This window comes from Cucurbita moschata, unplaced genomic scaffold, assembly GCF_002738365.1.
Source record: "Cucurbita moschata cultivar Rifu unplaced genomic scaffold, Cmos_1.0 Cmo_Scf00009, whole genome shotgun sequence".
Taxonomy (NCBI): Eukaryota; Viridiplantae; Streptophyta; class Magnoliopsida; order Cucurbitales; family Cucurbitaceae; genus Cucurbita; species Cucurbita moschata.
The window spans coordinates 2,671,541-2,684,360 of NW_019268525.1; the positions used below are offsets into that span (position 1 = coordinate 2,671,541).

The 12,820-nt window shown below is 38.2% G+C and overlaps 3 protein-coding genes across 7 annotated transcripts in view; 1 reads left to right on the forward strand and 2 right to left on the reverse strand.

Moving 5' to 3' along the window:
* Nucleotides 1–26: 26 nt before the first annotated feature.
* LOC111447851 (B3 domain-containing protein Os01g0234100) lies at nucleotides 27–3,920 on the reverse strand. The gene is made up of 8 exons (XM_023087208.1): nucleotides 3,815–3,920; nucleotides 3,638–3,724; nucleotides 2,385–2,416; nucleotides 2,152–2,314; nucleotides 1,863–2,069; nucleotides 1,388–1,447; nucleotides 1,092–1,179; nucleotides 27–1,015 (listed from the first exon to the last, which is right to left on the reverse strand). Exons 2-8 carry the CDS (start codon nucleotides 3,722–3,724, stop codon nucleotides 210–212), a joined length of 1,443 nt encoding a protein of 480 aa, XP_022942976.1. The 5' UTR covers nucleotides 3,815–3,920; the 3' UTR covers nucleotides 27–209.
* A 2,139-nt stretch (nucleotides 3,921–6,059) lies between these two features.
* LOC111447853 lies at nucleotides 6,060–9,461 on the reverse strand. Its single transcript, XM_023087210.1, has 7 exons — nucleotides 9,088–9,461; nucleotides 8,735–8,792; nucleotides 8,552–8,632; nucleotides 8,401–8,436; nucleotides 8,058–8,297; nucleotides 7,836–7,977; nucleotides 6,060–7,007 (listed from the first exon to the last, which is right to left on the reverse strand). The coding sequence occupies exons 1-7, from the start codon at nucleotides 9,273–9,275 to the stop codon at nucleotides 6,520–6,522; spliced, it is 1,233 nt and encodes a 410-aa protein (XP_022942978.1). The 5' UTR covers nucleotides 9,276–9,461; the 3' UTR covers nucleotides 6,060–6,519.
* Nucleotides 9,462–9,641: 180 nt separating this feature from the next.
* The window catches only part of LOC111447854, a 6,194-nt gene continuing 3,015 nt past the window's right edge, over nucleotides 9,642–12,820 (forward strand). The window contains exons 1-5 of one of the 5 annotated variants that reach the window (XM_023087215.1): nucleotides 9,642–9,779; nucleotides 9,852–9,934; nucleotides 10,158–10,222; nucleotides 10,305–10,556; nucleotides 10,751–11,937. The gene's annotated coding sequence lies outside the window, so the exon portion shown is untranslated. Of the gene's footprint in view, nucleotides 9,780–9,851; nucleotides 10,223–10,304; nucleotides 10,557–10,750; nucleotides 11,938–12,820 lie in introns of all 5 variants that reach the window. The other 4 variants (XM_023087213.1, XM_023087212.1, XM_023087211.1 and 1 more) reach the window with 4 other exon arrangements.

A 12,820-nucleotide genomic window follows, 5' to 3' on the forward strand; every position in this document is an offset into this window, starting at 1 on the left:
TTTTTGGAATTTTCACAATAAATACATTTTTGTTTCACAACTACTTTTTATTTCAACCAAAGAGAGAAACAGACACAGAAAATATCCAAATTCAACATGAAACTTGAAAAAGTTCTGGCAAAAAGTTTGAAACATTACAGCACAAAATAAACCTACTGTTCACACCCACGAAGAACCTTCTCTGCAATTTGTACATCATCCCCCTTGCACTACCAAGGGGCACTGGCCACTTCCTTGAACAATGCCTCCATATTCCCACCATCAGTGTTCTCCAGACTCTGAATTTCAGCTTCTAGTTGCTTTACAACAGATCTTGCTTCCATGATTTTCGCTACGAGCATTCGTACTTCCTCTTGTGTTGAGTCCCGTTTCAGCTCCATTTTTCTTTTCATCTCTATTTTTATTGAGAGAGTCAGTAATCGGTAGATTCGAGATCGAAGAAACGCTACGTTCATTCCTAGACCTTCAAAGGCTGTCAGACTTTTGTCCCAAGTAATATAATGTTCTTGTGAGGTGATGCCAACCTTGCATGCTCTAATGGCATCAGCTATGTTGATGGTCTCTGATATAATTCCTGAAACAAGTTTGTAGTTCAGACCCTCGAGGATATGCTCGTGAAGAAATGCTTTCTGACTAGAGCATAGCTCGAAGTATTTCGCTCTAACGTGACTGGAGAACTCGGAGTCGATGACCAAGCCATTGACTGAAATGATGAAATCATTCAAACTCTTCACTTTGTTGAAATCTGGAGTATAGTTCGATAATCGAATTCCGTTTGTAGAGTTGGAACCAAAACTGTTTCTGTTGTTTTCACACTCTTCTAGCACAGGCATCATCTCAGTATCATTATGCACAGGACGACTTGTTTGCCCGTGATCTTTATGGATATCTATTGCAAGGGAGACGGGATTGTCGTCTTCTTCAATTTTCACGGGATGGATGTCTGCCTCTTTGCTAGTTACATTGTCAAGGGCCATTTGTTTCTCCTTCATATAAGGAACATTTTCTTTGCTATCTACATCGTTGAACGAAATCTATCAGCCCGGAGAGCTCGTATTGTCCCAAATATACAAGTATAAAACAAAACTTACAAAGAGGTGTTTGTTTATTGTAGGCCCTACGTTCAAAGCCTGGAGCACCACCATCCTCAGCTACAGCATTGGATCTCACAATGTAAACCTAAAAACAGCAGGGACAGACGACCACGAGAGATTTAAAACACTTGAATCTCAAAAACCGAGTAAAAAAGTTGGCACCCGAATGACTGATCCTAAGTTTTCTTCGTAGCAACCTATTTTATCGAATCATCTCTCCACCCATAAGCTTAGAATGATGGGTTATGATAAATTTAATCTTATATCAATATTAAACGGGTTTGAATACTAACCGGTTCAAAGCCTGGAGCACCACCATCCTCAGCTACAGCATTGGATCTCACAATGTAAACCTAAAAAACAGCAGGGACAAACGACCACGAGAAATCTAAAACACTTAAATCTCAAAAACCGAGTAAAAAAGTTGGCACCTGAATGATTGATCCCAAGTTTTCTTCGTAGCGACCTATTTTATTGAATCATCTCTCCACCCATAAGCTTAGGATGATGGGTTATGATAAATTTAATCTTATATATCAATATTAAACGGGTTTGAATACTAACCGGTTTGCTCTGATACCATGTTAAATCATCACGCAACCCAACCCAACTGAAGAACTTAAGCTAATTTTAACTATTATGTTATCAAGATCTACATCGAAGTTCAACGTTTCCTAACGTTCAACTTCGACACCTACTACTCAACCAGTTATGGAAGGTGCAAAACAATTGATAAGAAAAATCAAATGGAGTTAGAGGAACAGTTACCATAAACTTGTTAGGCATAACCAAAAGGAAAACTAGAACATCTCCTTGCTGTAAGTTGTGAGCCAGTGAGAAACCTCTCCATCCAGCACTCAACCCTGTTTTTTCAGATAGATACTTTGTTTGAAATGTCATTCCACTTTCATCTTGTAAGATCATTGCAGTATCCTGCCTTGGCAAATGGCTATCACAGAATCCCCTTGGAAGACCCTGCGGCCACAACGCGCAAATGTCAAAGGATTCGCTGTAGTAATCTACATTTTGGATACAAGTTAATAGCAAGTCAGCTTACCAGCCAAAATCCTCCGGTGATATGTGATGGGAGCATAACCTTAATAAAACTGGGAAAACCAGGGGGCAGTTTTGCTTGAACCTCCTTTGCTTGTGCCATAACAATGGAACGAGATTGGCGATCATTGTATATGCTATCAATGGTTGTTCTTTTGAATTTTACACTACAAGTAAACGACATAAGATAAGATTCGAAGATAGCTGCATGCATATAATTGTAATGTGACCTCGTACCTTCTAGGGTGTGAAAAGCTTTGAGCCGTTTCCTGATCAAGAATTTTGCAAACTTTTGTTCAGTATAAAATCACATGAAAAAGGTAGATATCATAAAATGCAAGAATATTCCAGATGGAAGATATAAATCTGATATAGATGCAAAAAGGAGAATCGATTTCAAAAAATTATAGCAGTCTAGAAGGAATGGATTCCATGGAGAGATTGCATGTGAGATCCCACGGGTTGGGGAGGAGAACGAAGCATTCTTTATAAGGGTGTAGAAACCTCTCCTTAGTAGACGCGTTTTAAAAGCCTTGAAGGGAAACCCGAAAGAGAAAGGCTGTTAACGGTGGGCTTAGGCCGTTGCATGATAAACGAAGAGTGATTATAAGCCCCAGACATGGATGGCTTGACTCACCAAAGAAGCATTCAAACAAAATCATCACTGTTTATCAGCTGTCCGAAGTAGATCATATGCATAAGAACCATGGATTAAGAAGATTGAAGAATCCCATGGTACAAGACAAGAAAACCAGTGCATGTCAATCAAAATTCACTTGGAAGTCAGTACAAGACTGAGATTGCTAGTGCATGTCAATCAAAGTTCACTTGGAAGTCGGTACCAGACTGAGATTGCTGGTGCATGTATGCACCAAAGTTTTTAAAACGAGTTTGCTAGGGAGAGGTTTCCACACCATTAAAAGAATGCTTCATTCTCCTCCCTCACCCACTGAAGTCTGAAAGGGAAAGCCCAAACAGGACAATATCGGTTAGCGGTGAGCTTGGACTGCTACATGTATAAAGTATAAAGGAAAGACGAGAAAAGAGAGAAACAAACATGCATCACAAATCTAAGCAAAATTGAACCAGTCATGTCATCACTAACACCAAAGAAGAGAAAACTCAGCTGCTATCTAATCCAAAACTTCAACTAGAAGTCTGCCACAAGTTCATGCATCCCAGCAGCTCAAATTCATAGATTGACTCAAGAGGAGCAATTGCATGTGCCATCTCTAGCCTCACAGGCATTATTACAACCAATTCGTCTGCATGTCAGAGTTATCATTTTCAAACTCCATCACACACTTCATGGGGCTTGAAAATGACAACAACATCTTAAAAGGGTTCTTCAGAACAAAGTTTGAAGGCAAACATTCCATTAGGTATTATTAAAATCAGAACAAACTCCATTTCTGATCAGAACAACGGCGACCCAGAAGAGAACAGAGCATACAGAAACAGAGAGAAACTGCGAACTGGGTATCACTCACTTGATCATAACTGGTACCCGGTGGTGTTATTGAGGCCCAAGATTTTCTCCTCAACATCTTCTCCTTCCTTGGTCTACCACGATTCATCTAGAAAAGGAAGCACAAAGAAAATGAAAGCTTAGAACAGGCAGAATCCGAAATGCAAAACAGAGAGAAAGAGAACAGAGGAAAATGGACCTTGGGAGAGGAAGGGGCGGAAATTTCTGTGTGATTCTGAAGAATGAGAGTATTGATATGGAGGATGATGAAATGAAATGAAGTAAGGGGACCCACTTGTTCGCACTATTCCAAGACAACGAACGGCCTGGTCAGTGCTACTGGTCACCTCCGTTTCGAGATCATTATTCGCATCCAACGGGCAGGAATGGAGAAATCGCATGACGGAACTCAACAATGACACCAACCTCTTAACATTTTCTTACAATTTCGTTCATTTGAAATTTATGCTTAATGAGTGAAAGTAAGGATTAAGGTGAGACGATCTAAATCTTGTTATATATTTTTTTTTGAGGTATTATCTGATATCTATTAGACTTCTTCTCTTCTCTGTATCAGTATTCTGTATCGGTACTCTGTTTCTTTCTAATGTTTTACATAAATCTCTCTATTTTAACTAATATTTTAAGTGATTGTGTTCAAATTTATGAAAACCGATCTTATTGTGTAACTGATTCTGTGTTTCTTTCTACTTTTTATTGTGTCTGTGTTTCTTTATTTTCTGTTTATAGGAATCCTGATCCTGTGTTTTTTCTTTTGTCTAAACTTGTGTTTCTTCATTTTCTCTTCACTAGAAATCGTGATCATGTGTTTTTGTGTTTAAACTTCTATGTTTTTAGTAATATTTCAGTGTTTTTATTTATAAGAACTAAACCTCTTAATCATTTGTTTTTCGTCTAAACTTTTTTGTTTTTACTAATATTTCACATGTTTCTATTTATAGGAACTAAACGACTTCTCTTTTCTTTTCTTTTTAGTAATATTTTCACGTGTTTCTATATATAGGAACTAAACGACTCTATCTTTTTTATTTATAGGAATGATACTGTGTTTTATCTATGTCTCTATGTTTTTTTTTTATTTATAAGAGCCTTACTGTGTCTAATCCTCTATTTTCTATTTATAAGAATCTTGATCTGTTTTTCTCTATTGTATTTAAACCTCTCTATTTTCTATTTATAGGAATTACGATCCTGTATTTCTTAACTTGATACATTGTTTTTATCTAAATCTCTCTATTTTTACTAATATTTCATGTGTTTCTATTTACAAGGACGTGATCTGATACTGTGTTTTCACTTCTTTCTTCTAAATTTCTCTGTTTTAAACTTTTCTATTTTTACTAATATTTTTACGGTACTTAAATCTCTTTATTTTTACTAATATTTCACTCATTTCTCTAAATCTCTCTATTATATTTTTTACTAATATTTTTCACTTCTTTCTCTAAACCTCTCTATTATATTTTTTACTAATATTTCACTTCTTTTTATTTAAATCTTTCTATTATATTTTTTTACTAATACTAATAAACCTCTCTATTTTTACTAATATTTCATTTATTTTTTTTAATTTAAACCTTTCTATTTTTACTAACGTTACTCTTTCTAATTTCTCTAATTTTATTAATATTTCATTCTTTTTTACCGTGTCTAAACCTCTCTATCATATTTTTTACTAATATTGCACTCCTTTATTCTATTTTGTTTTACTAATATTTTACTTTTTTTTTACTTACCTAAATCTCTCTATTTTTACTAATATTTCACTTCTTTCTTCGTTACATAAATCTTTCTATTTTTACTAATATTTCACTCTTTTCTACTGTACCTAAATCTCTTTATTTATACTAATATTTTACTTTATTATATTGTGTCTAAACCTCTCTATTTTTACTAATATTTTACTTTTTTTACTGTACTTAAATCTGTCTATTTTTACTAATATTTCATTGTGTCTAAACATTTCTATTTTTACTAATATCTCTCTAAATCCCTCTGCTCTATTTTGTACTAATATTTCATTTCTTTCTCCTTGCCTAAACATCTCTCTAAACCTTCATTTTTACTGATCTTTCGCTTTTTAATGTGAACCTGTCTATTTTTATTAACCTTTCACTCTTTACTGGGTTTAAACTTCTCTATTCTATTTTTTACTAATATTTCTATTCTATTTTTTACTAATATTTCACTTCTCTACTGAGCCTAAACCTCTCTATTTTAAATCTCTCTAAACCCCTCTATTTTATTTTTTATTAATCCATAAACATCTATTTTTACTAATGTTTCACTTTTTGTGCTTAATCCTTTCATATGCACCGAACATGCAAGTTATATTCGTATCGAGATTTTTGACGTGAAAATCATTTCAGATGTAGTTTAAATGTGTTAGGATTTAACTTCAAATTAGATTAATATCATTCTCAAAACCACTCCAAAACTTGTCTTGTATCGTTAAAATGAATATATGTGCGATCATAATTGCTAATCAAACTTCCAACTAACAGTTCTGTCAACATTATTCAAACTTCCTTCTCTACACTAAACTCTATCAACAAAAAACTCCCTGCTACTGTGTATCGTCGTCGTCGTCATCGTCATACAACACTTCTCTAACCTATTTCCGAGCCTGTCGTCGCAACCTATCGCTCCATAGAGCAGTCTGAAACTTCTACGTCTTTGCATATACTGCAAGACCTCTGTGTGATTCATACGTACAATTTTACCAGTGCGACGCTGAGCCACCCTTTCGTCCCCCACAGAGGTACAACCTCCTAATATTGCTAATACTACCATAAGGGAGGGATTCTCTGGCTAGTATTTGAACTAGATGTGGTAGCTATAGGTTAGATGATAATAAACTCACACAGCTAAAACCTCAGTTTTTCACAGTCTAGAGCGACGGATAAGCTTTGTACCGGGGAAGGGAGAGTGCCTGCGAGCTGAAGCAAGTGGTTGCCCGTTCAGAGAGCCGTGGAACTTGATGTCCCAACCTTCAACATTTTTGGGCACACAAACGTCGAAGAGGAACTGGCCGAGTACGCTGTGTGCACTGATTCCTTGGGGGCTTGAAAGTGGAGATATTCTTTCTTTCTGATCAGGCATGGGAGGATGATGCTCCCGACCGTCCTGGGAATCTGCTGAGCTTGGCAAGAAGAAGTGATCACTAGGCCCGACTGCGACTCTTCGAAAACTCTGGTTTGAATTAACTGCTGCATTCTGAAGGTCACATATCAATTCAGGCATTCCATCGCCTTCCATTCCTCTTCTTTCTCCTTTAAATTGTGGGATTTTGTGGGAGTAAGCTGATGATGCCTTCTCAAGAAATATGGTCACAGCAGCTCTATATTGAGCTGGGTAATTTTTGTAATGACCTGACATGAAATAGATATCACATCAGACAAGCTGCTAGAATCTCTCATTCAAATCTTGCTTATGCACGTTGAACTCGAGATTTACAAAGGAAATTAAACATCAAACTACAAATTTCTATTGGCTAATAAGGAAAAAGCACGACCAATCATATAAAACAGGCAAGTTCTTCGGTTATTGTAACAGCCCAAACCCACTTATAGTAGATGTTATCCTCTTTGAGCTTTTCCTTCAAGGGCTTTCCCTCAATATTTTAAAACGCGTCTGCTACGGAGAGGTTTCCACATCCTTATAAGGAATGTTTCGATCTCATCTTCCACTGATGTGGGATCTCACAATCCACCCCCCTTGGGAGTCCAGCATCCTCTTTGGCACACCACCCGATGACGGACTCTTACACCATTTGTAACAGCCCAAACCCACCGCTAGCAGATATTGTCCTCTTTGGGCTTTCCCTTCACGGGCTTCCCCTCAAGGTTTTAAAACGCGTCTGCTAAGGAGAAGTTTCCACACCACCCTTATAAGAAATGCTTCGTTCTCCTCTCCAACCAATGTAGGATCTCACAATCCACCCCTCTTGGGGCCCCAGTATCCCCCCCTAGTGACTGGCTCTGATACCATTTGTAATAGCTTAAACCTGACCTCTTTGGGCTTTCCCTTCAAAGGCTTCCTCTCAAGGTTTTAAAATGCGTTTGCTAGGAAGAGGTTTCCACACCCTTATAAGGAATGTTTTGTTCTCCTCTCCAACCGATGTAAGATCTCACAGTTATCAAGAGAACTTAAAAGAACAATGAAAGTACTACAAAGTAAATATTAAGTTTGAGACAAACCTAAGTGTGGGGAGTCTTTGAATTTTACCAACTGAACATCACCCCCTAATTCTTGAATACTCTTGGTGAAATCACAGATAACTTTATACGGAGCACGATCGTCCTTTTCAGAGCACATAATGAGAAATGGGGCACCAATATTCTAAGAAAAGCAAGAAAACTTATTAACTTCAGAATGTGAAACAAAGTTCAGGAAGCTAAAAACTAAATTAGGAAGCTTACAACAGATGAACACAGTGTTCGCCAATACTCATCGCGCTGTGAATCAAATCTAGTAAGATATAGAGCATCAAGACCAGAAGAGACGCCTTTAGCAAGCCAGGAGATGAGTTGTGACGATCCGGGCACTTTTCGAATAGCAGGATGTATGGCAAATCGAGCGCCCAAGTCACTTATAAGCTCTATGGGACTGGAATCATAGATGTGCCCAGAAACACAAGCTCTGATCATTTGACATTCCGCCTTCACAGTAAAAAGAAGGCGACGAAAATATCATTTGAAACCGAATTAATAACACAATGCAGCATTGTTTAAAAGAGAACCTTAAAGAATATAAATCACTAACCATGTAAAGTGGACTGCCACATCTTCCCTCAATGATCTGCAATTTATGCAGCAATTCATTCATTAACACGGTAGCAGTTGCATCAAAGTTACATATTCAATGGAAAATTTAAGCATTAGATGGAGAATTCTCTGTAAGTGAACTAAGTCACCTGCAAAACTCTGCACATACAAGCCTTTGATGCACCACTTAGACCTACAAAAACTACAGGACGCAGCTTCATTCTTAGCTCCTGTAGAGATAATTTAAACCATATCGTTACAAAATCGTAGCCATTGAGAAATTCATCGAATGAAAAGCCATACAAAATAAGAGAGAAATGCCTGCCACTGACCTCAACGAGCTCATTAAGAACAAGAAATGCCAGTGATGTAGCTCTTTCAGGATCAAATCTGAACGTATTACGGTCAGTAAGAACAGAACAATTGGTTAAACATAAACCATTTAAGAACAAATCCAAATGAAATGGGAATTTCAGGTTAGGTCCAATTCTTTCCCAAACAAACACCAAATTTCAACACAGAAAACGAAAACCCCTCAAATTCTGTTCATAACTAGATGGGAAAACTCGTAATTCAAGAACCGAAGAACCCAGATGAAGAAGACAGACTAAAATATCCATGACCCTAATACCCAAATCCTCATACGATGAAGAGTATTAACGAAGAACAAGAAAGAAGAACTCACATATTGAGAAAATCAGCATAACAAACAAGGGAATTCCATCCAAGCGAGGCGTAAAGCTGGACGAACTTATCCAAGTGGCGATGCTGAATCGAAACCCAAGCGAAGAGAACGACAACCCCTCTACAAATCCTGGGCTCGTTCCTCGTGCCCCAGTAAACGCTTCCACCGCCGACACCGCCGCTCAACATCGCGGCTTAGAATTTGGAACCGGTACACAGTACGCACAGAGACGGCGATTTCAATTGAATGGGACGGTTGAGGTGAAGGAGGAGGATTGAATTTTTAGGACAATCGAAATCCGATCGTGAGATATGGGTAGCACGTGGATGAGGAAGAGCCGTAATGGCGGATTCGCGGTGGACATTGTTTGTTAATATTAAATCGATGAACAGTGTATGTGGTGGGTGGACCGGGAAAATCGGTTTCTTCTCTCTCTTCTTCTGGCAGTGGGGCCCACTTGTTAATGCCACGACTAATTTGTGGGTCCATTGGAGTATGTGAAAAAACGGCACCGTTTTGGAAGTGTTTTGCGCGAAGCAGAGACGAAGCACCGGGAAGCCTCCGCTTTCTTCTTCCTCTCAGTTCAGAGTTCCATACCACATTCTTCCCATGAGAAGTAACGCCGCTGCCATGAGAACACGGAGGAGGATCTTTGCAAGGAGATTGATGAGCTTCAAGGTCAACACCGGGAGGTCCTTCTTCTTCTTCTTCGTCTTCTTGTTCTTCTCTGTGTTGGATTCTTTCTTTTTTTTTCGCTTGTTCAGTGATGCATTGATGGTGTTTCACATTACAGAACTACTTTGTGATCCTCGCGGACTTCGGAGAAACTTCGCAACTAATGGACATCGTCGGGGCTCTGTTTATTTTATGATCGTTCTATCTTTCTCTAGTCGTGATGCTTTTTAGTATTTGTTTTCGTGGACATGGACTAGTTTGTTAGATGAAACGATGTTTCTGCCTCATGAAGCTTGGTTTTAATTTTGATTGCATCATTTTAGAAATTTGTGCTGAAAACCTTATCAATTCTTTTCGTTGATGATTGTATCGATAACTCGAGTGTTATGCTTCAGGCGGAAATAAACGATGCTGAAAACCAGACTCCTACCAAGCGGCGGTTATCATCTGCCGTTGTAAGGTGTGGCTTGGAAATTGATTTCTTTCTGGGGTGTTCTTAACATTTTTTAAGCCTAATCTCGGGGTTTTGTTGCTAAAATTAGAAATTAACCACTTCGGAGTATCAACGATTGGCTGCAAGGAAACGATTGATTGGTAAACTTAGAAATGAAGCAAGATAACTTTCGCGCATTGATGGAGGAGATAAATGAAGAAGCCAAAGGAAAGGATGCAAGGAAGTCTCAAGAAGAAACATCTGGGAGTGATGCACAGTCTACCAGATCGATGGGAAACAAAATCATTTGCGGGACAGCGGATCGTTTAGCTTGGATGGAAATAAAAGAGCATCTAGGATGGTAATTTTCATGTACTTCTATATTTTAATCATATCCAGGATGGTTTGGTCTCAAAGTTCTGTTTTATAATTTCTTTTGTGGTGGATGGTTGCTTGTTGATGGTGTCATTGGGAATATAAACTGGATATTTAGGTGTATGTTGTCAACATAAATGTTTGTCCATCCACTTATTGCATTACAAAAATGCATTTCAGGCTTTTATGGATTGGAAGCCTCCAGAAGAGAGGAGTTGTATGAGTATCAGGAACAGATAGGAGAACAGTATGTTGCAAATGTTGAGCAGGTGAAGGAGTTGGGGAGGTGGCAAAATGCAAGGAGGGCAAGAAAAGGACATAGTGATGTATGGAAATTGCAGGAAACCATGGACAGAATTGGAACATCCCAAGGTGGTAGCAACGAAAAAGACGAGGATAGTGTGGAAGATATTAAAGTTGAGGAGGATGAAATAATAGACGATGTACCCGCGTAGCAACAACGAGGATTAGGATGATGTGGAAGATATTAAGTTGGAGAGGACAGCATGATAGATGATGTACTCGGGGTAGCAACAATGAGGACAAGGATAATGTGAAAAACGTTAGGGAGGACGACATAATAGACGATGTACTTGGCGTTGCAACAACGAAGATGAGGATGATGTGGAAGATATTAAGTTGGGGAGGACAACATGATAGATGATGTACTCGGGGTAGCAACAATGAGGAGAAGGATAATGTGGAAGATATTAACTTGGGGAGGACGACATAATAGACAATATACTCGGCGTTGCAACAACGAAGATGAGGATGATGTAGAAGATACTAAGTTGGGGAGGACAACATAATAGATGATGTACTCGGGGTAGCAACAATGAGGACAAGAATAATGTGGAAGATATTAACGTTGGGGTGGACGACATAATATGCGATGTACTCTGCATTGCAACAACGAGGATGAGGATGATGTGGAAGATATTAAGTTGAGGAAGGCAACATGATAGATGATGTACTTGGGGTAGCAACAATGAAGACAAGGATAATGTGGAAGATATTAACGTTGGGGAGGATGACATAATAGACGATGTACTCTGTGTTGCAACAACGTGGATGAGGATGATGTGGAAGATATTAATGTTAGGACGGATGACATGATAGACGATGTACTCGGTGTAGCAACGAGTACGAGGATAACATGGAAGATATTAACGTTGAGGAGGACAACACGACATGATAGACAATGTACACGTGAAGCAACAACGAGGACAAAAATATTGTGGAAGATATTAACGCTGGGGAGGATGACATGATAGACGCTGTCGAAGACAATGGGCGTAGGGGCGAGGAACCCGAAAAATCCGAAGGCAATGTTGCAAGTCCAAACCCGAAGCTGTACAGTAGAAGAAGTAAGTACATATTTAGCCCTATGCTTTTGTGTTTGAATCTGTCCTGATTTGTGATACTAGTTTTATTCTTCTTGCTTTTTTAAAATATTGTTTTGTGTTCTAAAGTCGTACCAATGGGTTCCACACACTCTTGTTACTTTTTCACAGCTTTCATAGAATTGGTAGGATGCTTAGTCACTAAGTTTGTCTCAACCATGACTCAGTAAAATCCCCCCTGGTTTCAATTCATGACATCAGAACAGAACATACTTATGTGGCCATCTCTTTCTCTATTGAATATTATTCGTCTTCTTCTTTTTCTTTTTCTTTTTGCTTGGATTTATTGAAGATTAGTTGTAATTGACCTTTATAAACTTTTGATTTACCATCACTCAAGATTGAATCAAGATATTGAATGACACATTCTTGGATTAATTTATTCCATTTACTTTAGCTTCTTTTTTCCCTTTTTGATATCCATCAAAGAGCTTGGTCCGATTAGCGTCCACCTTGACTAATCTACCTAACCCTACTATATTTGCTTGACAAGGAAACATCCTGAGATGTGCTTGGACCTGTTAGCTAGCGCCCACCTTGACTAATCTGCCTAATCCTACTAAATTTGCTTCACAAGGAAACATCACGGAATGCGCTAGGACCTGTTAGCGCCCACCTTGACTAATCTACCTAACCCTACTGTATTTGCTTGACAAGGAAACATCCCGCGATGCGCTTGGACATGTTAACGCCCACCTCGACTAATTTGTCAAACACTACTATATTTGCTTGACAAGAAAACGTCTCGGGATGCTAAATTCTAGGTGACCATCATGAATTGAACTCTTTTTTTTTTTTTTTTTTTTTTTTTTTTTTTTTTTTTTTTTTTTTTTTTTTTTTTTTTTTT